This window comes from Epinephelus fuscoguttatus, linkage group LG1 (genome assembly GCF_011397635.1).
Source record: "Epinephelus fuscoguttatus linkage group LG1, E.fuscoguttatus.final_Chr_v1".
Classification (NCBI taxonomy): Eukaryota; Metazoa; Chordata; class Actinopteri; order Perciformes; family Serranidae; genus Epinephelus; species Epinephelus fuscoguttatus.
Genome location: NC_064752.1, coordinates 9,330,275 through 9,354,283, shown reverse-complemented (window position 1 = coordinate 9,354,283; position 24,009 = coordinate 9,330,275). Strand labels below are relative to the sequence as shown.

Sequence of the window (24,009 nt, the reverse complement as noted above, 5' to 3'; positions counted from 1 at the left end):
AATGCTGCCGTGAGAACACGAACCAACTCTAGGCAATTATACAACTTAGCAACAAAATTATTCCCTGATTCGGATGAAAAGCAAACTCTAGGTCTGAAAGCACCCTTTAACACACATCTGCATATTTTAAAGTGGCTATACTCAATGGCCATTGTTAAACAGAGGAGGTGGCCTACGACACCACTTATCACCTACTTACGGGGCAGTCTTGAGAGGTTTTAAGACAGCTTAACACCTACTTATTTCTAAGTATCATAGGCTTGTGCTCAACGACGCACATGTGACGTCAACGACTCTGTTAAGGTTCACACCCACACAGGTTTTAAAGACTGCGACTGTCAACCAGTCAGTTAAGGGAATATACTTCTGCGTTGAATCAATGCTGTAGCTACGGTGTAGGTTCTACGTCGACGTGGAGCCTACACAGTAACCTGATGTGCACCTCCCCAAAATTGTAACTACACGTCGGGGCTACCCAGTCTGTTTCTGTTAGCTGAAACGATTTCCCTCAGTGAAAACAAAGCTTTTATTTACTTTTATTTCAAAGATAAGAAACAATAAATTGTGAAGACAATAAAGCCTCCACAAAAATAGCATTTTAAGTTGTATGTGTGATTTATCTTTCAGGGATTTATCCTGGCTTTATATGAGAAGAGGAAATCTCCACTAGTCGTTAGGCTAATTTATACAATGTAAAATGCCATATGCTGGCCCTAATTAGCATGTTGTATTTGTTTGGAAAACATGTTAAGTTTTGTTGGTGAACCTTGAGAGTTGTAATGGAGCCAAATTTTGTGATGTTACCTTTGTTAAATTCAAAGGCTTGTGTTAATGTTAGCATGTTGTATTTGAGGGGGAAAATGTGTCCAGATAAACACAAGAGTTAGAGTTTGTCTGTGAATGCTCCGAGTTATAGTGAAACCAATTTGTGTACTTCTGTTTGAAACTGTCTCTATTAAGCCATGTTTAATGTGTGTTTAATGTATCTTTGATTTAAAAATCTGTGTACACAGACCACAATCATATCCTTCCAGTGCTCTTCATAGAAAACAGGCAAGACAATCAATTAAAACTGAAGCTGTCTGTTTAATGATAAAAATAACCACCGTGGTTAAAAATGTCTGCTGTAGCTGTCAGTGCAGCAAAACAGAAAATAATTACAAAAATACAATCGATGACAGAACCAGAACCTGAAATGCAGCATTAAAAATTCCCTCTGACTTTATTCTCACAGCAGCCATTTTAAAAAATTTGATCAGACAACTAGTATGGACATACAAAACAGAAGAATGGTATTATTTTAACACACCAGAAGCTACTGTAACAGCTAGCAGAGAAGCCTATTAGCTGGCTACAGAACAAGAACTCAGCTAATGTTAGTTAGTGTGAGCCAACACTGCATTAAAGGCCTAAATGTTAAAATATGAAAAAATGATCCTCTGGATCTTTGGAGGTGAATTGTAACATGTCTCACAAAAAAACCCCTGCTATTTCAACACACAAGAAGCTACTGTAACTGATAGCTTCGATGCTAACTAGCTTACTACAGTACAAGATGTTAGCTAACGTTGCTTAGTGCAAGGTAAGACTAGCTAACATAAGCTAGGGACAGAATACTATAACATATGTATATCCCTCTATTTTTGGAGTGTTATTGTTTAGTAATATGTTTTTCACTTCAAAAACTGTAACATGATTGTGTGCTTCATCTTGGTTAGCAGGAGTTGTGAAGTGCAGAGCTGGCTAGTCTTCTAGATAAAACTTCCCAAATGTTCAAAATGGCTGCTGTGTTTAGTTTTTTATTATAACACTGTATCAAGCAAAAGCAAACAATGTATTGAAAGATACTCAGCGGTGAGAATATTTCAACAAGGTAAACCTGATGAACATATTTTAAATTGATTACAAAAACACAACTGTATGCCATCGTGTGAAAACAAGTTCAATTTGATGACTTTCCTTGTAATGCTTCAAATCAACACCTTAAATAAAACTGTAGTCTGTTAGGCCCTCAGAGTGGTTTAGTGTAAGTTAGTGGTTATATGGCTTCAATACAAACAAAAGCAGTGACAGTGTCAATGGAGCAAAATTCTGTGTCGCTATGCAACAAATTTGTGTTAGCTTACATTGACATTTTGAATTTGTCGTTTCTTGTTATTTTTGATGCATTTTTCTGTTGACAGAAAAATGCCATAAAGGTATTGTTAGCATTAAATATTGAGAATAGCCACAAGCTAAGATATGCTGGCTGTTAGCCTTTACTTAGTGACACCATTGAGTAGCAGCCAAAGCTAACAAACTAGCAACTATGTTACTCAAAGGAACCAACAATCTAACGATACATTATAAAGACGAATGGGGAACATTTTATTCTTTAATGTTAATGAAGCTCTTTTACTTTACTTTCACTTGCAATGGAGTACTGTATTTCTACACTGTGCTGTTGATCCTTTTATTTAAAGGTCCCATACTACGCTCAAGTCCAGGTTCCTACTTGTATTTTGGGTTTTCCGCCAGCACATGTAATATGCTTTACTCTTCACAAAACACTTTATTTTTCTCATACTATCTGCCTGATTATACCAGTATTCACCCTCTGTCTCAAACACTCTATTTTAGCACCTGTCTTTTCAAGGCCTCCTCCCGAAAAAGCCCAGTACGCTCCGGTCACTGTTAACAGGTCATTCGCTTCTATGCTCTCTGTGTCTGCATCGTCATAGAGTGCTCCAGGAATGACGTTTTTTTTTTTGTAGGACGACGCAGAAGTTAGCATTGCATTGGTTCTCTCTTCAAAAAGCCTATATTGGATTTTTCTTTTGGATTTTGGATTATTGCCAAAAATAAGCTCCTTGGCAAACGTTTACGATACGTAGATGTTTTGTTTAGAAGGATAATCTTCACTAATGAACACCATTTTCATGATTTCTAGAGCCTAAATGCAGTCGCCATTTGCAAAAAGCTAACGTTAGGCTATAAACAAATTACACCACGGTCGCATGAGTTAACGTCACCACCATAACAAGACTTTAAAGCCGTGTTCGACGTGGCTTGGCGTGATGATGTTCTGTGGTCTAATTTAGCCACTTGTTAGCAACTGTCTTTGTTAAGACACATAGAAGCTTCAAAGTTCACAGGCGAGTTATTTACTGACGAATTTTATGTTGTGAGCGTCACTTAAGCTTGTGTTGAATGACCACGTACCTTGTTTCAGGCATCTAACCAAAAACCCACTGGCTTTGAGTTGAGGGAAAAGTGAGTCGTAAAATGCTGTGAAGTTGTGACATCACAACTTCATGCAAGTCCTAACAGCTCCTTGAAAGGTACAGTTTCTGATGAGGCTGATGAGATTGAATATGGACTGCATGCATTTCTCTGTGGACCTGGCATTTTGATACTCTCGCAGTATTGATATAACATCTATACCTGCTATTAAAAAAGACATGGAAATCTGACATTTTACAATATGGGACCTTAAAGTAAAAGAGTACTTTTTCACAATGCGATCGGGGCAGAAAGCTTTGCTGTAGATTATCTGCCATAAACAACTCTGTTTTTATACATTTTTTAAAAATAATTTGAATGTAATCTGGAGTTTTCCTTCATTATCCATGTTTTCTAGCAACAGAGTCTCTTAATTACATTATAATCAAATTTTATGAGAAGGCATACATAAATAAATATCAATAAATAGGTGGACCTTGGCAAAAAAGGTTTTCATTAAAACCAGTGATTGAGAAATGGTGACATTAGTGAGAGGCTCTCAGAATTATTCCTATGGTGTCTCTTGGCAAATAAACTACAAATTCAAAATGTCAATGTTTCTCAACAACATTATAATTATTCTAATAAAGGTAACTGAACATTTTATGGAGCAATTCGTATTTATATCTCTGTATTTAGTAACACATCTGTTGTAATAGCAAAATAATTATTGTACGTCATCATATCTGGGCCACCATTTCACTTTACACCAATATGTACAAAACTCTTAATTCTCTACAGAGTGGAATATGAGAATAGCCCTCCATAAAAAAAATGAAAAATTGTTAAAATATTTTTTTTGTACAAATATAAAACTTACATGGTTGCCCAACAACCAAATGTTACAGTTTTTTCCAACCAGCACACTTTGTTATATTTCTTTACAGTAATCTACTTGACAAAACATTTATACATGTGTTACATGATGGCTTTAAGAAAAACAAAACAAAACAAAACAAAAAAAAACAACCACAATCCATACATTTGACAAGTGGCCCATTTTTAACATTTCCAAACAAGTGATATATTGAAATGAAATCATCAAGTAACTGTATGTGCAGTTTTGTGTCACCATGAACTACACTTTTAGAAAATGCTAATTAAGTCAGTCATTTACACTCTGAAAATACAAATTACAGTTATAATTATTAAAATGATCTGTTATTGCTGTCATAATAAATGGTTTTTGTTATTTTTGCACATTGTTAGGTGTCCAGGAATGTTCATGAATTTAAATAAATATGAAGCGTTGGGTTGAATGATTTCTATTTCAATTTTTTTTTTTTTTTGGTGCATGTTTTGGCCCTTTCACTTCAAAATTTAAATTTTACTAAGTTGCAAGAACAAATTTTTTAAAAACAATTTTAATAAGACAGATTATTCCTCTCTCAATGTCCATGTTTAATTAGTGTTATTCTCTTTTAAAGGATATGATTTTGAAACCACAGGTCAAAGTTATCTGAGACACCAATGGTGGCTTGAAGGGGAGAAAAATTAAATCCAAAAAGGTTTTTTTTAAAAAAAAGTCTAAAGTGGATTAATGTAAATCAAACACAATTAGTAGTGCAAAGAAATTATGCTTTACTAGACCCAGTGGTGCTAATTATCCCTTTATTAGAAGAGACTTTGTTAAATTTCTTACATTTTCTCTTTGACTTTGTTGATTTTAAGTTTGCGTCGTTCACTTGTTCGTCAGAAAACACTTCAAACAGACTTCAGCCAAATTCTTTTGTTTGAAGGCAACAGAGGATCCTGTCAGAGTTCAATGTTTGTCAGAAGCGGCTTTTCATCAGAGTAAATTTAGTTTAGTGTCAGAGCAAATGTTGAGCTGTAGCTAAAGACGCCCCACTCCTATTATCTTTACAGGAACAAGTCGTCATTCATTCAGATTGAGCCTAACTCATCGAGTCTTTGGTTCTGTCATCACTCCTGTAAGGCACCAGCATCATTTCATCTCAAATCAAAACGCTCAGTTGAAACAAAGCTTGCTGTAGTGTTTGTGCAATGCACACAAGCTATCATAGTTTACTAAATGTTGTAGCAAACAATCATCTAGAGATCCTCTTGTAAAAGCATGCTGGTTAAAAACGTGTTTCTAGGGTGCATTTAGATTGTTGCAGGACTTTTCTGCGACAGTATCAGGTTTTAGCTCTGACAGTTTGTACTTTCTTGTCATTTCTTCTATTTCAATGCAGATGTGCTCAGGCAGGACTAATGTGAGAGCTGGAATTTGTCTTCGCCATCAAACTGTTCACTCATCTATGGAAGCACATTTCTGCCAAGTAAATAAAAAGGTTTAGAATGACAGAAATAAAAAACTATCAATCAAAATTCTGACAAACCGAATCACCATTGGGACTTAGTACATCATTTTTAATTTCTAAATCAAAATTATGATGTGGTCAATATGGCAAAATTTAAATTATGACTTTAAAGGTCTTTCAAGGTAAATTAAAATTTTAATGGGATGCACCAAGTCAAAATTGCAATATTTACTTGGTAAAATCACAAGAGACCAAACAGATACTAAGTCAAAATTGTTGACGTCAGAATAATATTTATTTTGTAAAAATTGTAATAATACATCAAAATTATAAGATACTAACCTGATATTGTGACCTTTTAGGTAAAAATCTTAAAGTAAGCCAAATTTTATATTTACCACATCAGAATTATACTAGTAAGTCAAATATAATAATGTTGACTTAACATGGATATTATTTTTATCATTCTTAACTTTTTATTTCCACCCTGGCAGAAATGCGGCTTCCATACTTAACCTCATATTTGGGTTTACAATTATTGCCTAGATTTTTTTGAGATGGATGTCAGTGTTAAACTGCTGTCAGGAACGTTCTGATTAAATGTCTCATTACAACTGAAAATCAGCTTTTAACTTTTTTAATTGTGGTTACAGTGCAATGCTAAAATGCGATCACATGAATGTATGACTATATTGGGAAACTAGATTGAAACTTTATGTTTGCTTCAGATAGACTTTAAGGCTTATTTGAATTTGCTAAAAAACTTTAAGTCAGGCGTCAGAATTACAGCCTTTTTTTTTCCTTCTTACATTCAGGCAAATAAATACCAGCACACAACTGATTTGTCATTTTATGTCTTGTCCCCAGGTTTTCCATCGCTGACACTCAAAATGTGTGGTTTTAAAGTTACAACCGTTGATTTTTTTTAATCATTCAATTTTACTGTTTCTCTGTCCCAAATATAGATATCAGCTGAGTGTGAAGAGCAGCCTGTGAAGTGTGAGTGCAGATTATCTGTGTATGAAGTTTATAAAGCAGGAGCCACTGAAAAATTTACATCATAAAATCAATTTCATTTTTCAATTTGAAATACAAACCTGCTCTCACAAACTGATGCACAAAAAACAAATTGTAAAGTCCTTTTTAAATAATATCACAGTCAAATGACTTGAGACCACAATGAATTCAAGAAGACAACTTGTGAACTGTGGACTCGCCAGATTTAGTAACTGAAAATGTGAAGCTGAAATAATATTTTCTTAAATGTATTTCTTGTGTCACTGCTGCCCCGTGATTACTTTACAGAGGGAAGAAAGCGTTATTGCGTTGAGCTCAAGTTCATCGAAGAGGTTTCAAACTGTTTCACTATAAAATGCCATCTCCACCAGGAAAATAGAAAAAAAAGACCAGAGATAAAATATTAGAAAGGACAAAAATAAAAACATCAAATTTGAGTCAAAATGACTAAATACAAAGTCAAAGCTTTAAGATTGTGAGTCAAAATCTTAATATTTACATAATTATTTATTTTGACTTAGTCACAAAAAAAAACTTGTCATAGTTTTAACAGGAAGTCAGAATTTTAATCTCATAATAGTTCTTTAATGCCTCAAAAATTTATAGTATACAAGGTAAGTTTTTAGTATATAAGGTAAAATTTGGAACATCTCTAACTTTTCATCTGCTTCTTTTTTTCTTTTTTTTTGGCCGAGATGAATCTCCATAGTTTCACAGTCCGGCTTGTCAAAGACTTTCTTTGACCCTTTAGAGGAGCTCAGAATCAGTCAGGTTAATTCAACACACGTTTTTACACAAGTTTTGGATTCAGTCTTGAGGAAAATACCAATATAATGACAACCCACACCAAGATTTCTGAACATTTCAGGACAATTTTGAATATTTCCCTCAGACTGTTATGATCGGCTACCCACAGATCATGTGACACGGATACAGGGATGTGATTGGCTCCTGAGCAGACGAGACGAGAGTCATTTTACTGCATTGACAGTTATTGCAGGGTCGCTGGTGTTTAATGCTCCGTATGTGTTTCAATGGACAATATTGTAGTAAATTTTAATCGTAAAGCACTGCTTGGCTCTGCTCGGCTCAGTTTGTTTGCATAAAAGTGTGTGTGTGTGTGTGTGTGTGTGTGTGTGTGTGTGTGTGTGTGAAGGGCACACTGGTCCAGTTAGCGATGAAGTGCACTTCTTTTAAAAACATCTTTTAAAAAATGGATGAAAAACTCCAAGGTCAGTTCCGCTGGACTGCAGCAGCTCATCGTCAAAGTTAGAAAAGTAGAAATTAAAAACGTCAAGAGGTAAAAATGCTGAGGGTCAAAGGTCAGTTGGATTCATCTTCCTGCTCTTACCTTTCAGGGTGATGACAAATCCTTCAGCCCACAGGTCACCAAAGGCTCAGATGAAGCTCTGGTACTGAGCTGCATGCTGCAAAAGCAAAGCTGTGATGAATCCAGCACCCCTTTCTTCATTTCATAATGTCTCTACGATGGAAAACCAAATTCCTCCTCAGAATTTTTAAAGGCTGTTTCACCTCTTGGAAACTCCTCAGATGAGTTTATGTCAGGCAGCTCCGGCCTCGTCCAGCAGGTTGTTTTAACACCACTTAATCAGCGAGACGTGGGCGACATGTTTGGTCTGAAACCCACCGTGAGCTGCCACAGCAGCAATTTGGGAAAAACAAAAAGGTAAATACAACTGGTTGGATGAATATTTTGGGAACCAAAGATGTGCTGTGTGCTTTCAATGGTTGACCAGTAGAGGTCCTCACACTGGGGCCCAGTCTGAGTTATCAGGGGTCCCTCCACCTTGGAGTCAAACGGGAGGAGACCGACTACCCCCCAAACTTTAAAACAAGCTTAAACTGGGGTTAGGGTTGCAGGCCAAGGGGTTAAAGGTCAAGGTGTGGAGGGCTTGTGGAGGATGCCCTGCAGGTCCTCTGGTAAGGAGAGGATGACGGCCTCAATGTGGGCCCTCAGTTTGGCCAGAGTCCCCGGACGCACCGGGAGCTGCTCCTTCTCTGCCTGACTCTGCCACAAAGAGAAAATCAATCAATACAAATCATGAGTACAAATCATTAGTTGTTATTTTAAATCTCCAGTGGCACATTTATATGAAGGGATGTTTAAATGCTAAAGCTCATAGAAGCAGCAGAGCTAAGGGATGTTTCTGACATCACAGCAAAGTTGACTTTGACCTTTTGGATATAAAATGTCATTGCTTCATCATTTTATCCTATGAGAAATGTGAAATGTTGTCATAATTAGCGCAAGAATTCTTGAGTTATGGCCAAAAACATGTTTTTTTAGATCACACTGATCTTGATATTTGACCAACAAAATCTAATCAGTTCCTTGTTGAGTTGGAGTAGACGTTTGTGCTAAATTTGAAGAAATGTCCTTAAGGGGTTATTGAGATATTGCGGTTACAAGAAGGAGACTGACGGACAGACAACCCGAAAACATAATGCCCCTGGCCACGGCTATCACCAGCGCAGAGGCATAAAAATGCTATGCATGATTTTGACTTATGGGACTTAACTCCTGCAGTAGTGGTAATAGTACCAGTCAAGTCACTACTGGTAGCTATCGTAGTACTACTGCTGCCAGTTCCAGTTCTAGTAGCAGCTATACGTAGTTGGCAGAGGAACAATTGCCAGTAGGCGAGGTCATAACAATTGTAATACCAGTGGGAACAATAGTAGTAATATTGGCAGCACCAGTAGCAGTACCAGCAGTATACCCAGTAGTAACTGTAGTATTAATGTTTATGAGCTTTTGATGAGTTTGTACTGACCAGTTTATCTTTCAGCTTCAGAACCAGATCAACCGTCTCCACCTCCGAGTGTTTCTGGACTCTGAGCTGCAGGTCCTACAAAAACAGACAGACACATAAAGACAGACAGATAAAGTATGAGAGAAGACTCTGATTCAAGCTGGACAGACATTCAGTCAATCGGTCAGTTGGATCTGTTTGATGGAGCTGAATCAAAGTTTTTTTTTTTTGCTTGGTTCACACAAAATCTACAGGCTGTATTGTACTATACTGTGGTATAGTACAATTTGTGCGGCAGATTTAGTCAGGTGACTCTCAACAACTTGTCAGAAACTTTAGTTGTGCGAAGGGTTAACAGAATCACTCTGACTGTACCTAATCTATACACTCCCTTCCTCCCTTCCTCCCTCACCTCCTCACACAGCGCCTCGAGGTGCAGAGCCTCCAGTTTCTGCGTCATCTCTTTCCTCCTGTTGCGGAACCAGCCGTCAAAGTTGGGAGACTTGAGAAAATGCCTTCAGACGCAGAGAAAACCACACAGTAATGAGTCCACATGATGCTCAGGATCATGTGCATTTCAATGATTGAACTCCAGTCACCTTGACTCTGTTGTTCTGTGATACTCTGGTACAGTATCAGTTAAACTCAACACTCCCTGCTGACGTTTCATTTTTAAATTCAACCAGTTAAGGGAGGACATGGCCCCTTTTTTGAACAGCGGTGCAATTTATTAAATTATGATCAGATGTACTTATAAACAGGCCTGTCTCTAATATAAGCCTGTATCATTCTGCAGTTTCCTCAACCACCATCTCAAAAGTCATGGTATATAAATATTGTGTTTAGGTTAGGTTACACACAAAGTAGTAGTTTAAGGGAGCTGCAACTTCCAACTGGATTTTGTGTGTGTGTGTGTGTGTGTGTGTGTGTGTGTGTGTGTACCTGTAGAGTCCTATCCAGTCTCCTTTCAGTCTGGACGTGAGCTGAGGTCCAGCTTTCTCCAGCGTCTTCATGAAGTCCTGCTGAATGAACGGTCGCAGTTGAGGAGGACTCTTCCAGGGACTGATGGACTTCTGGAGAGGCATAAGGCTGGCCACGTACCGTTCCTGTAACACACACACAGCGTTAAGTCATTTTACTTCATCAGTCCACGAGATGGCACATTAACAACACAACCATCTCTGTAAGGTGACATACAGATAGACAAAAACTAAACAGCACTATGTCACCCTGAAACAATAACAGTTTAACACATGTTCGAGACAAAATAAAAATCATTGGTTGTTACCAGTGGAATGATGAAGCTCTGTGTCAGTTCTAAGAAGTACCGTCGAAGAATTGCGTTTTGGGCCGCAGAGGGTCTCTTCTGTTGAACACCCTGAGAAACAAGGAAAAAAATCTCATAAATATCTAACACTAGTCCATACCCATTGAGTACAACATACCATACCATGACTTAGTCATAGCAAAAACATTTTGTTTGATGGGGTCAATAATGGAGGGGTCCCCTCAGATTATGTGTGGTCGTATGCCTACAAAGTTGCGTGGTGATGGGTGAAACCCTTGAGATGTTATACACCTTTATGTGATGAGCCACGCCCTCCGCAATATTCATTGCCTTATAGAAGCTCAGTTTTAGTAAGTTTTCCAACTTTTGCCAAGAGGGAACTTTAGATATTGGTCCCTAGATTATGTTCACCCAGTTTCATGCAGATCGCTCAAACTTCCTAGGAAGAGATCGATTTTAAGTGTTTTTCAAAAAATTCAAAATGGCGGAAAATCTATATAACCGGAAGTTATGGGTTCTTGAGGCAAATTTGGCATCTATGTGCAAAGTTTCATGTCTCTACGACATACGGGGCATGAGATATGTCCATTCAAAGTTTGCAATTTCAATTGGTTGCTATAGCGCCCCCCTTTGGCTAATTGATGTAATATTGCTTCATTCGCATCCTCCCATGACCCTCTACCACTGTGCCAAATTTCACATGGATTGACCAAGTCAGTGAGGAGAAAAACGTGGAACAGACACACAGACAGAGTTTTCGTCATTATAGAGTAAGATTAAAGGGACAGTTCTCCCTAACTGAAAAACATATATTTGTCCTCTTACCTGTGGTGCTGTTTATCAGTCTAGGTTGTTTTGGTGTGTCTTGCAGTGTGTGTTGGAGATATCAACCATAGAGATGCGTGCCTTCTCTGTAGTATAATAGAACTAGATGACACTCAGCTTGTGGTGCTCAAAGTGCCAAAAAATACATTTGAAAAACTCAACAGCAATGTCTCTTTCCGGAAATCATGACCTGCTTACTCAAGATAATCCACAGATTTTGTTGTGAGCGGTTTCATGTAGGAACTATTTTCCCTCTATCAAACTACACCTGCCAACTGTATTACTGCACAGAAGGAAGTGTGCATCGACTCATGGATGAGAGGCTTGTGCTCATGACAGCACAAGATGTAAACATGAATGGCGTCCTCCACGGCTGAGCTGTAACGTGAGCTAGCTCAGTGGTGCTAGGTGAGCTAGCAGTAGATGCACACTTCCTTCTGTGCGGTGATTCCGTTGGCGGGTGTAGTTCAGTAGAAAGAAACTAGTTCCTACATGAAACTGCCCACAACAAGGTCTGTGGATTATCATGAGTAACCAGGTCAGGGTTTCTGTTGAGTTTTTAAAATGTATCTTTTGGCACACAAGCTGGAGAGAAGGCAGACATCTGTACAGCCGATATCTCCAAGATTTGGCAACTCACACCTACACAGTCTAGATTGACAAACTACGGGTAAGAGGAAAAATATGTGTTTTGGTGTGAACTCTTCCTTTCAGCTGCTCTCACATTTGTAGATTAACATTTCCACATAGTGTAACAGCCAACCAGTGATGTTAGGTTCAAAATAAAGCATTGTTTGTAGCTGCTTTCTAGCCTCTTTTTTTTTTTTACTAAAAGAAAACAGAGCTCAGAAATAATTAAAACTGTAACGAGTATTAGTTTTGTTTAAAACTCCCCTCAGCTCTGAAGGACCAAACTTTGAATGGTGTTACCCCAAAAAATGCTGAGTAAAAATTTTTCAACAAGTAAATAAATCAGTCAATCAATGCAACAGTTAGAGACATGTGCAGCATGTTAAGGAGATGCCTTATTTTACCTTCTGAAGCTGTTTGATAATTTCCTCATCTTTGTTGAGATACGGCTTATATGCAGTGTACACACCTGCAACACAAATACACACACACACACACACACACACACACACACACATATCAACTGAACAATTCCTACTGGTGGAGAAGATGTCTCAGCTGAGACTGTGAGTGAGCAGCACAGCTCTGAGGGGGGCTTCACATTAAAAAAAGAAACATAAACATGTAGAGTATGGAGCATTTACCAGGTTTAGAGTCCAGAGTTTTGAGGTTTTTCAGTTTCTTGACTTTCATCTGCTTGGCCATCTCCCCTGACAGATTGAATGAGCAGAGATCAGGCACACAGTTCAGGGTTTGTCATATGTGTTACCTGTAAACTTCTTAACCAGCAGCAGTATCATCTACCTGCTTGCTTCATGTCTCCAATGCGGATGATGTGTGGCCAGTGCTGCAGGGTTTTAGCAAAGAAGGGATTGGTCACTCCCAGAATTACTGACGGCCTGTAGAAAGAGACAGGAGTGAAAACACTACAATAGTTACCTTGGTCAAACACTAACAACAGTAAGGCCCTCTTTAACTACAGGAACTAGGAGCCAGATTCAAACATGCGAGCAAGATGCTGAATTCCAACCACCTCAAACCTCTCAGGAGGTGGAGATCAGTCATGACTAAAGAGAGTGAGGAGATCTTTACACAGTGTTTATCTTACTGGAAGTTAAAGTCTATTTTATGACAGTTGAAACATTTCAACACTCAAATCAATCAGTATAAACAATGAGACACTGAGCAGACAAAACTCAGAGCAGATAAGCTCCGCAGCAGCTGAGCACGCCTGGACATTCAGCAGACAGGAATTCAGTGATTTGCTAAACATGGTATCTGCTTTGCTGCTTCGTCTTTACTCACGGAGCCTGCGTCCTGGTGGTGTACTCTTTAAACTCGCTGTCGTGGATGGTAAAGTACGGCCGGAAGTCACTGCAGTAACGTAGAGGAGAGATACAGCTGCAGACAGAGAGAAACACAAAGACAGAGAAATCTTAAAGTTACTTCGCATCAGCAGAAAGCAGCACTGCAGTTCACTAAACACAACTAATGTCATCATTCAAATGGAAAAAAAGTCCTACCAAATAGATCACTGAGAAACCACAGTCAAGACCTTTATAAGTGAATTCAAAATGTCAAATGCTACGCTGAAGTGCACAAAGACATGAAGACTTATGTCTGGAGATTTTACGTCTTTTCCAGAAGTGAAAGACACAAATTCAGATTGCAGTTTGAATTTCATCAAAATTAACTTCAAATTTACTACAAAATGTAGAGCTATGAAAAACAATTTCTCCACATTATTCTATACTTCTGCCCCTAACCTGATTCAACTCACCTGACCAATGCCAGCACAGTATCTGATGACTCTGCTGGCGACGGCGCCATGACAACAAGTGCCTCCCCCAGCAGCACCAACTCCCACAACATCTGGATGTGGAAGAAGACCGGGTAGAAACACCTGGAGAGAGAAAGGGAGATTTAGAGTGTGTAATGAAACTCATTATCATTATTAATAGTATCATTATTGTTATTAAAGGTTTAAAGTGCATATAGTTTCCTTCATTAGTAGAGCTTACAAAGCATTATGGTGACACTGCTGGAGTGTTTGCATATTCTGTTTGTGCAAATATATTTCAAGTCTTCTAGGGTTGAATTTCACACAATGATGAAATCGCCTGAAACAAATGACTGCCTGAAAGTAACAATGATTTATTCATTTACTGAGGATCCCTATCAGGTGATACCACAGTACCGACTATCCACACAAAACGCAAAAACAAGGCAAGACATTAAGTTATCACATCATAGATAATTTACATCATCAAAATTGATTATAACAAAAACAAGAGATGGCAGAGGTTATCTCACAGATTGAGACAGAGCCTATAAACTAGGCACATAGAATTATATGTGACAGCATGAATTACATACGACTGCACAACACCCGGTTGTACAGTGAGACATCACCCAAGAGAGTGCCACAAATATTATTAACCTTCACAAACATTACATCATAAACCATAAACCCTTTTCTTTTTTAATAATTGCGATAAGTATAGTGGTAGTTTATTCTTCAGAGAATGTTGTAATTTTGAGAATTCAACATCTGTAGAACTAAAACTGATTTGGTCTTTTAAAAAAATCAAGACAAAAGTGATGGATTACAGCATTGTTATTCCATCACAAATTATACTGACAGAAGAAATATTTGTTTGAGGTGCATTTTCTGTGCTTCACTGAACATCTTTTTTGAACTGGGGAACATCTGTAGACACTACAGACTGATGAGGATGTCTCCGTGAAGAGTCTCCTGATTCGTCTTTACTTGACAAATTGTTTTGAACAGAGCTGGTGCTGTTCATTTTGTTTCTAAACACTCCTAACAAGGTCAAACAGCTCTGTCAGTTTGCTTTATTTTGCCCTGGTTTTTATTTATTAATTTCTTTCTGTTTTGTTTCATGTCTTAAGACTGCATCCAAATGCCCCTGTGATAAGGGGACAAATGCAGCTGAACCTGGTTTGTGTTTTTTTTTTTTTTTTTAACCTGAATACAGAGTAAGCAAATAATTACCATGACTATTCATGCTGGTCACACTGACCCTATGGGCGAGTTCTGTGAAGAGGGCACTTACTATACAAGTAAGTGAACGGGTTTTACAGACATAAACTAAATATTACAGTGAAGATGTTCTTGGAAAGATAAGTGTTTTTTTGTCCCATAGAAACTGTTTCTGGTAGATAACATTTTTGGGAGAAGGTGGTTTTGTTCACCAGGTGTCAGCAGGTAAAGCAGTAGTTAGAGGAAAACTGCTGTAGTACCACCACTGAACAGCAGGTGGCGACAGAATGTTACACAAGCATGTGTGCTGCAGCTCGACTCACCTGAAGAGGTCGACTTCATGGATGGTTGGGAGCACGATGGACACCTGACTGTCACTCTGAAACACAAACACACTTTCTTTCAGCTGAAAAATCACGTGCTCATCAAATGTTCACACACTTCATGCAAAAATTAAAACGACTCCTTCACTTTGAAAACGTTTTATGTAATCAATATTATTATTTTCATGTGTGTGTCGGAGATTTTGTGTGTGATCACCTGGGCGGACTGGACCAGCTGTGAGGTTCCTGGTTTGTCATAACTGGTTGGGATGCGGACCTGCAGCAGCACACAGATTAAACACAGTCACAGTTGCAACACTTACTTACACGGCTTCAGTTAAACATCAAATGATAGCGTACACATCATGAAGGTTTTTGTGCGATTACACAGTACACTGTGCTATAATGTGAGTCGGACGTTTGTGTTGTGTTCCATATTTTTCTTGATTTCACTGATAACAACACACTTCACACATGCAGAACTAAAGCTGGAGAAAGTCTGTGATGTGTCTTTAAAAAGAAACACAATGAGCTCTTCTCATGACGGACATGTTGACTTGTCAAACACAGGTGTAACTAATTACATTAATAATGGGTGTTTCCCGGGCCCTGGCGCACCACCTGTGCTTTACCTGCTGTGACAAGTCACATTCAAACACCTACGGGTCTCCACCCATTGCATTTGTGTGCATGTGTGTGTACCTTGATGACCACGCCCATAATGGGTAGCGTGAGGATACGTCCAGGATGGGGCGTCGGCCAGCGGTCTATGTCATTACAAGCTGTCAATCAAATACACAATAAAACAAAGATTTGAATCAGAATCCACAACAGGTTAAAATGTCACCACACAGCTTCACTGAGAGAGTCAGTGAATAAAGTTTACCCATTGCAGTCTGCAGTGGTGGATGAAGTACCTGAAAGCCACACTTGAGTACAAGAACACATATCTTACCAGAAAACAACTGAGGCAGAAGTTAAAGGTACCTATTAGAATCACTGAAAGTAAAAGTACGAGTAAATGCTGTTAATAAAAATGCCAGTGGTCAGAGTTTTGAGAATTATGAAGTTTACTTCTTTGCAACATGTACACCACCTTAAAAATAAATGTAGCATAGTGAAAATGAAAGTTGAGAAACCTAAAGTAAAGTACAGATACTGCCAAAAATACTTGAGGACTGTCACAAAGTATTATTACTTTGTTACATCACAACACTACTGACCCGCAGTAAGTCCTACTTTCATAAAGTTATGTTTATTTAATGGGGACAACACAGGTTCAGTTTTAGTTCAGTCAATTTTAAAGAGCTGTTGAGTGGGAAGTTTATGTGTTAGTTCTTAATACTGTTGCTACAAAGTATTTTACAAGGAGATAGAAAAGGACAGATAGTGTATATAAACATTAACACAGACAATAATCAGACTGACCAGCCTCAAGACAGGGCTCCTGTTTCTCGAAGTATTCTGGAGCCATGATCTTCAACAGGGAGTGGAAGAAGGTCACATAGGGCAGCTTACTGATCAGGACCAGAGACTGATGCAGAGACACACACACACACACACACACACACACACACACACACACACACAGAAGATTTATCGTTATTATTATCAAAATTTTACAAATTAGATTCCTACTCTACATGTTGGCGACTAACGTCTTAATTAACATTGATGGGCGAGTCTTTGGTGTGTAAAGCTGAACTGCAGTCTGACACTGACCTTCTGGAAGTATCCTCTCTTCAGGGATTTATCTCGCACCTGACGGAAGTACACGTAACCATAGTAATGGCCCTGTTCCCTCTGCAACACACACACAGAAAATCAGAATCAAGTTTTATTTCATTTAACGATTCAGATGTAAACATTACAGCATGTTTCTGAAGTGCTGAAAATGTGTGTGTGTGTGTGTGTGTGTGTCCCGACCTTCAGACAGGGCGGTGCGTCCCGGTCGGTGGTTTCCAGGAAGCAGCCAAGCGACGACTTCCTGTTGGAACCCTGACGAAAGCGGAAGCAGAACTGGGTGTCGCCAAGGCAACCTGGAGACACAGCAGAGTGATGTGGTGGTTACCATGGGAACACATTGTGTGGTTTAGGGTAGTTACATCATTCATACTGTGTTATACTCTTCATATATTTCATCATTTATTCGAGCCTGCATATATTTGATATATTTAATTGACTTCCATTTGCTGAAGTCGGACTTATAATCTATTTTTGGTTCAGGATTATTCAAGACTTGTTTGTGTATGTGTTGTGATATTTTGATTTGATATAGATGTACTTTTGTGTGATTTCAATATGCACCAGTCGGCTCTTGTCAGGGTCTTCCTGGCTTCCTCCAGATTTTTGGACAAACAGGAAGAGGAAGCAAAAAAAAGAGGAAATAGGAAGTGCCCAATGAGTCAGAGGCCGGCCTTTAACCTCTACATGACCTCCGCACATCCTCCAGCAGACACGCCAGAAGAGACTGAGAGAGAAAATAAGAGTTTAAAATATTCCAAACACAAACACACACACACACACACACACACACACACACACACACACACTTCAGCTCACACTCTGCCAGACTTAAAAGCATTCCACTTCATAGGTCACACACAGCCACACAGACACACACTTCCAAGAGCTCGGCCAAGACTCCATGACATCATGCAGTAGGGTTGTGTTTGAGACCACCCAGCATGAAACAGGCCATCAGGAGCTCTGAGGCTCTAATGCTCTTTGTGCGTTTCTATTTGCTCTTTAAGCTTTCTTACTTAAAGACATATTCCTCTTAAATCAGAGTGTGTGAGACTGTCAACACCGTCTGCAACACCAAGGAGCTCGTTAGCAGGCAAGAATTTACTTTATCATCTCAGAGGGAAAAATCTTAAGTGTGGAAGAACTGTGGCCTTATTTTCATGAAGTAAAAGGTGTCTGATTTGTTGATGAAGTGGCCAAGAAGGACTGTAAAATTTAACTCCCAATATTCATGATATTGAATATCATATTCTGGGATTAATAAAAATACCAGTCACAATTTCCCAGAGTCCTCAAATGATTTGTTTGTTGGAAAAACAGTTACTGTCGAACAGGTAACACTGGATTAATTGATGAATTGGTCTCATTTAATAATCTAATTTAATTTACTATGTCACTGTGGCTAACCTGGCCTATTTCCACATCCTGCAGACAGACACTCAGCTCCTATTGGTGTCTGTGTTTGTGTCCACCAACTCCTGAGAAAAATATCTGCCTCTTCAGCTGCTACACCTCTCTTACTCTTCACTGGTTAGTTTTTAAATGTGTCTGTCTGCTGTTTGCTGCTGTTTGCCGTTTTATCCATTGTCAATATACACAATATACATTTGTGCAGCTTTAAGTATTTGTACATTTGAAGCATACATTCATTCATTCATTTTCCGTAACCGCTTATTCTGTTAGGGGTCACAGAGTGCTGGAGCCTATCCCAGCTGACACTGGGTGAGAGGCAGGGTACACCCTGGACAGGTCACCAGACTACCACAGGGCTGACACATAGAGACAGACAACCATTCACACTCACATTCACACCTACGGACAATTCAGAGTCACCAGTTAACCTGCATGTCTTTGGACTGTGGGAGGAAGCCAGAGCACCTGGAGAAAACCCACGCTGACACAGGGAGAACATAAAAACTCTTCAGGATATTTAGAAGGACTTAAAGTTGCTCTCATTGGTTCCTCTAGGCTGTTTCAAAGCACTGTTGCAGGATTTTTGTACACAATCTTCTATACGCCAATGTCACGGTATATCTTAGCTGGTCTTTGTAAGCGTGTGTAGTTGCCCCATTTTTGCATTTTTATGGTTCACTTCTGATATACAAGAACATAATTTTTTCTTTTTCTTGTAGTATTCCTATTTTGTGTTTTATATTGCTTGTTTTAGAGCTGTACATTTTTATTATGTATTTTTGTTCTACGTTGTCTGTCTGTAACTTATATTGCTGACTGCCTCAGCCAGGACACTCTTGGAAAGGAGATTTTTAATCTCAAGATATGATAATTAAAGTTATTATATTATCATGATATCAGTGGAATAAAATGGACTTATATTAATAATAATAATATTGTTCATTGCAGTTATTTCTGGGACAATATACCGTCCAACAAAAGCGGTCATTGTGGCAGGCGTAGCTATGAAGCACTTATCAGTCATGTTAGAATTCAGACCTTAAAGTGACTCATTAAATGCTGTGATTGCTGAGGCTCAGGTGAGTTAAAGATGTCTCATGTCTGCTGGTTTGAGTCTAATTTAAAGACCTGATCAAAACTGTAAAAAAACACACTGAGAATCTTTAGTTAGTGTGTTCCTACTCTGACCTCTAACACAGCTGCTACAGCTCCTTCTCTCTCCATCTGACGTGGATCTAAACATACTCAGTAACAAGAGTCAAAGTGGACTGAAGACACATGATGCCACCTCTGATTAAGAAGTGAGACTGAATTATGGGAGTCAGAGAAAGAGAGGGAGAGATGCAGTGTAGTCTGACACACACACACCTACAGTTTATATATAGAAGCCCTGTAAGCATTTGTCCTAATCCTGTCGTCATCCTGAGGGCAGGAGGTTTGTCAGCTCTGCCGCCTGCTGACTCACAACAAAAGAGCACACACCTGCAGACGCGCACACACACGCACACTCGACCCACACACGCAAATCCACAGAGGTGTTTGTGCACGCACGTGTGTGTGTGTGTGTGTGTAAACCAATCCCTAACCCACTTTATCTCCAGTCTAGTGTTGCACTCATGACAATGACAATTTTCAAAATGGACCCAGACTGCAGCTGCACGGATGAACAATTAATATTATAAAGGATGTTCATATTAAACGTTCCACGAGGGGTGTGTCTTATCATCTCATTCACGATAATAGCAGTATAATTTTTAATATAATATGAAAAATTCATATTGTGATACTTGCGATATTTCAACTTGTATTTCGATGTGCACATCCCTACTCAACATTATGAGCCTCTTCGTGAACAGGAAACGTACATCATTATAACCATATTTAATGATTATTGCTTCTCCTCTGTCTCTATGACGGCTGGTTTTTCACTCCACCTTCGAGTGTGGCTGTTCTGAACGTACAGTTTGTTTCTAGCATAACTTTTAACCCCTAATCTGACACATCAAGATAAAGTGAGTCAAAGTCTCCACAGTGGCCTGATTGTTGCTGCATTCAGGGGGACAGAAAACAAACAGGAACTCACCTGAGTTGGAGTCAGGAAAAGAAAGGTAGCAGATGCTCGTTTTCTGAAAGAGAAAAGATTTTGTTTTAGTCCTTTTATTGTGTCATCAGGTTGATTCAGTGATTCAGACACAAGACACAAATGAGACAGGACAGAGAGCAAACAGTAGGAGGTCAATGTTTATCATCACGATTAACAATCTACCAAACTTCTATTCTCTTCTATGATTTAGTGCACATCGTTCATTAGCATGTAATGACTGAATTATTAAAAATTAACTTATTCCAGATCACACAGAGTCGCTCTGACTCACCTCTTTCTCTGACAGTTTGGAATGATGAGGATAGATAACCTGAAAGACAGATGAACACAGTTAACACACAGTAGGAGCTCATCAACTCACATCTAAAATCTGTGTTTGGTTTCTGTGAAACAAAGCACCAGCACTTTTTCATCACAGGTTTTTCAAACTTGAACATCCTTACCAACATTAATTTGTCTCCCTAATGTCACTGGGTAAATACTTTCTGTATGCCATCTGCTATTTTGCAAGTTGGAGTTACCATATTACAATTGTAAACAATTTTACATTTCATGATAAGGTATTTTGTTAAAGCTGTCTCCTGATCTGACCTGTATTTTTCAATACAACAACTTTAAAAGGGATTTAATTTATGATATAAGTTAATTGTAAGTAATTAACACACTGTAAATTTTAGCATTAAAGCAACATTATGCAACTTTTTGACCTTTAAATACCAGCTTCAACATCATTTTGATGGTACACTGACTTGTAATAAGGAGAATGGTGCTTCTTTCATTCCCACTCTGCAACTTGAACACCTATTTATGCACTATATAAGTTTGGTGGCAGATAGGGTTTCTCGGGAGAAGTGCTTAATGCTCTACAGCACAACGTCCACACCACCAGCTAGCTATAAGAGGAGGTTAGCTCTGTATTCTCAGTACAGACATCATGGCAGAAACTAAGAAATTATGTTGTAAAAACCCAAACCTCATACACTGTGTGCCATGCATTAATTATACTTTATAACTACTTCAAGATTGCAAACTATTTTCACTGTCCTGACATGAGCTGTAGTGATCTGTCTCACAGCCAACTGGAAAACAAAGACAACCCTACAGCAGATTTTATACCCCTGCCAGTGTCTACTGTTCCCCATATTTGAATTTCATTATGGCAGCCCACCACAATATCAACGCTCACCTCTACATATTTATTTCTCTCTTTTTTTATATTTAAAATGGGTAAAATCTTCTTTTAGAGTTGTGCACAGTACACTGATTTACTCAGGCCTTCATTGCCCGGCTCTCTCTTTCTCTGTGCTTATCAGACCACATATGAGGTAAGAATTAGTTCCCTGCAGTCTCTCCGCCTCAATCCTCATTGCTAGGCGGCTACTCCGCAGAAAAGCAAGAGGTAGCTCCGAGGAGCTTCAGTCAGCTTCATTCTGCTATAGCAACTCGAATCCAGCCAGCTCAAACCCCAGCATGGGGGTCACAGTGGGTTAGTGGCCGGTGGAGGCGCTGGGACTAACCTCTGTAACAGCAGCAACAGAATGTTTTCTTTTGACCCAAGACAAAGTCCACATAGCCTTTGGAAGCTTGTGATGGGCATTGTTTCCCACTTTGCTGGCATATTAAATACAGATTTAACTTTTGGTAGCCTATTAGAATAATAAAATCGACTGCTTTATCTGTCCACTGGATACATTTTGCTGCAATGGAAATGACTGAAGTAAGATGAACAGACTGAAAACTTAATCTTATTAGATAATACAGGTGTTGACAAACTTTTCCTTTGAGGACACAACTTACTGCTGAAAAAAGGCAATAAAACGCAATTTATTTTATTGCAATAATATTATATCGCGACTTAATTATCACCTTAATATCATGGGGAATCAAGTGATTCCCATCCCAAATTTTTAGCTAAAATTGTCTGCTTGCACATTCTTTGCACAGACTGGTGCATTCCCAAAAGTACTATACCTACTCAGTGTATCAGAAAAACAAATAATCTTATACAAAATAAAAGCATGTTCCACTGCCTTTGTGTTGTTTAGATCCTGAGAGAAAGTGAAACAGAAAGACTGAACCCAGATCACTGTTTATAACCCTTTTAGCACATGCAATGTATTGTATTACTACTGCAGCCCAAACATCTGTGGGGACCAAACCTCTATATCAGAGATGCCTTACTCAACCCTCAAGTTTAAGGCCTAAAAAAGTTGAATGTTTGTGTCTGTAGGAGGAAGAGTTTCAGCAAATAAACCATGCAGTAGCTGAGCTGATGCTGTTGGAACAGACTAACTCCTGGGAAGAATCACACAATTCGCCTTGGCTACGATAAACTGTTTCAGCAGGCAATGAGATCTTTATCCCACAGTAAAAAATGTTCTTCCACAATCTCTACATTTGTGTGTTCACATGTCAGCACGGTTAGACTGAAGAATAACTAAACAAGAGAGGTAGCAAACAGCTTCATGAAGAGAGCTGTGTGCTCCGCTTCAGGAAATAGTCGGAGCCTCCAGTAACCGCTAACTTAGGCGTTTTTAGCTTCAGTGTGGAGGAGTTTACATGACCCAGCTGTTCCCGGCGGATCGTTAAGCCTCACCTCCACCGCCTGTCCCAGCTCCAGGTCGAAGCCGACCACACAGATACAGTGCAGCCAGGCGGAGAAGCGGTCCCAGGGCAGCAGGAGAGCCTCCTCCGGCTCCTCGTCGCCTCCGGGCCCGGGAGGCAGAGTTATTTCCTCGGCCGGAGAGATGCTACTAGCGTCCTGGTCGTCCAGATCCTCCGGCTCTTCGACCTGCTCCCCCAGCTCCTCCGGGCCTTGCAGAGCCATGGCGACGACCCCGACACGGACACTCAGACGCTCCGGATAATGTTAACGGTCCTCCCGAGAAGTTGGCCGGTATTTCGAGTATGTTTCCCCTCAGGTGAAAACAACAGTAGGCAAACAGAGCTGCAGAAAGTAGCCACTCAGCTAGCAGCTAGCATAGCAGCAGGATTGTACGTATACGTCCTGGTCAAACGCGAAACGTCATCACGTAAGACCGTCCCTGGCACTGAGATGCGTTCAAGTTTGAAAGACTACTCTGTAAATCCAATCACTACATACAGATATTTAAAAAAAAAAAATCAGAAATACTTTATTTATGAGACATCAACACAAACTGCTCTTTCTGTGATGGATATTCAGAAACATGTTAACACCTATTTGGCTTATTTTCCCCCCAAACTAAGAAATTCTGACAAGACCTTTGCAGATTTCTCATTGATTATATATCTATAAAGACTGTGAAAAAATACTTAAAATGTGGTGTCTAGTTTCTTCAAACCTTTTCTTTTTTAAATAAGCGGACCTTTTTTAAAATT

The 24,009-nt window shown here is 39.1% G+C and overlaps 1 protein-coding gene across 1 annotated transcript; it reads right to left on the bottom strand.

Annotated features, from left to right (window-relative positions):
• Positions 1-1,066: 1,066 nt before the first annotated feature.
• dennd6aa (DENN/MADD domain containing 6Aa) lies at positions 1,067-23,641 on the bottom strand. Its single transcript, XM_049577673.1, has 19 exons — positions 23,246-23,641; positions 20,921-20,959; positions 20,629-20,671; positions 17,313-17,425; positions 17,109-17,189; positions 16,815-16,920; positions 16,089-16,168; positions 15,604-15,663; positions 15,387-15,442; positions 13,840-13,962; positions 13,365-13,460; positions 12,864-12,958; positions 12,704-12,769; positions 12,464-12,528; positions 10,605-10,694; positions 10,259-10,422; positions 9,729-9,831; positions 9,338-9,412; positions 1,067-8,571 (listed from the first exon to the last, which is right to left on the bottom strand). Exons 1-19 carry the CDS (start codon positions 23,474-23,476, stop codon positions 8,440-8,442), a joined length of 1,818 nt encoding a protein of 605 aa, XP_049433630.1. The 5' UTR covers positions 23,477-23,641; the 3' UTR covers positions 1,067-8,439.
• Positions 23,642-24,009: the final 368 nt, after the last annotated feature.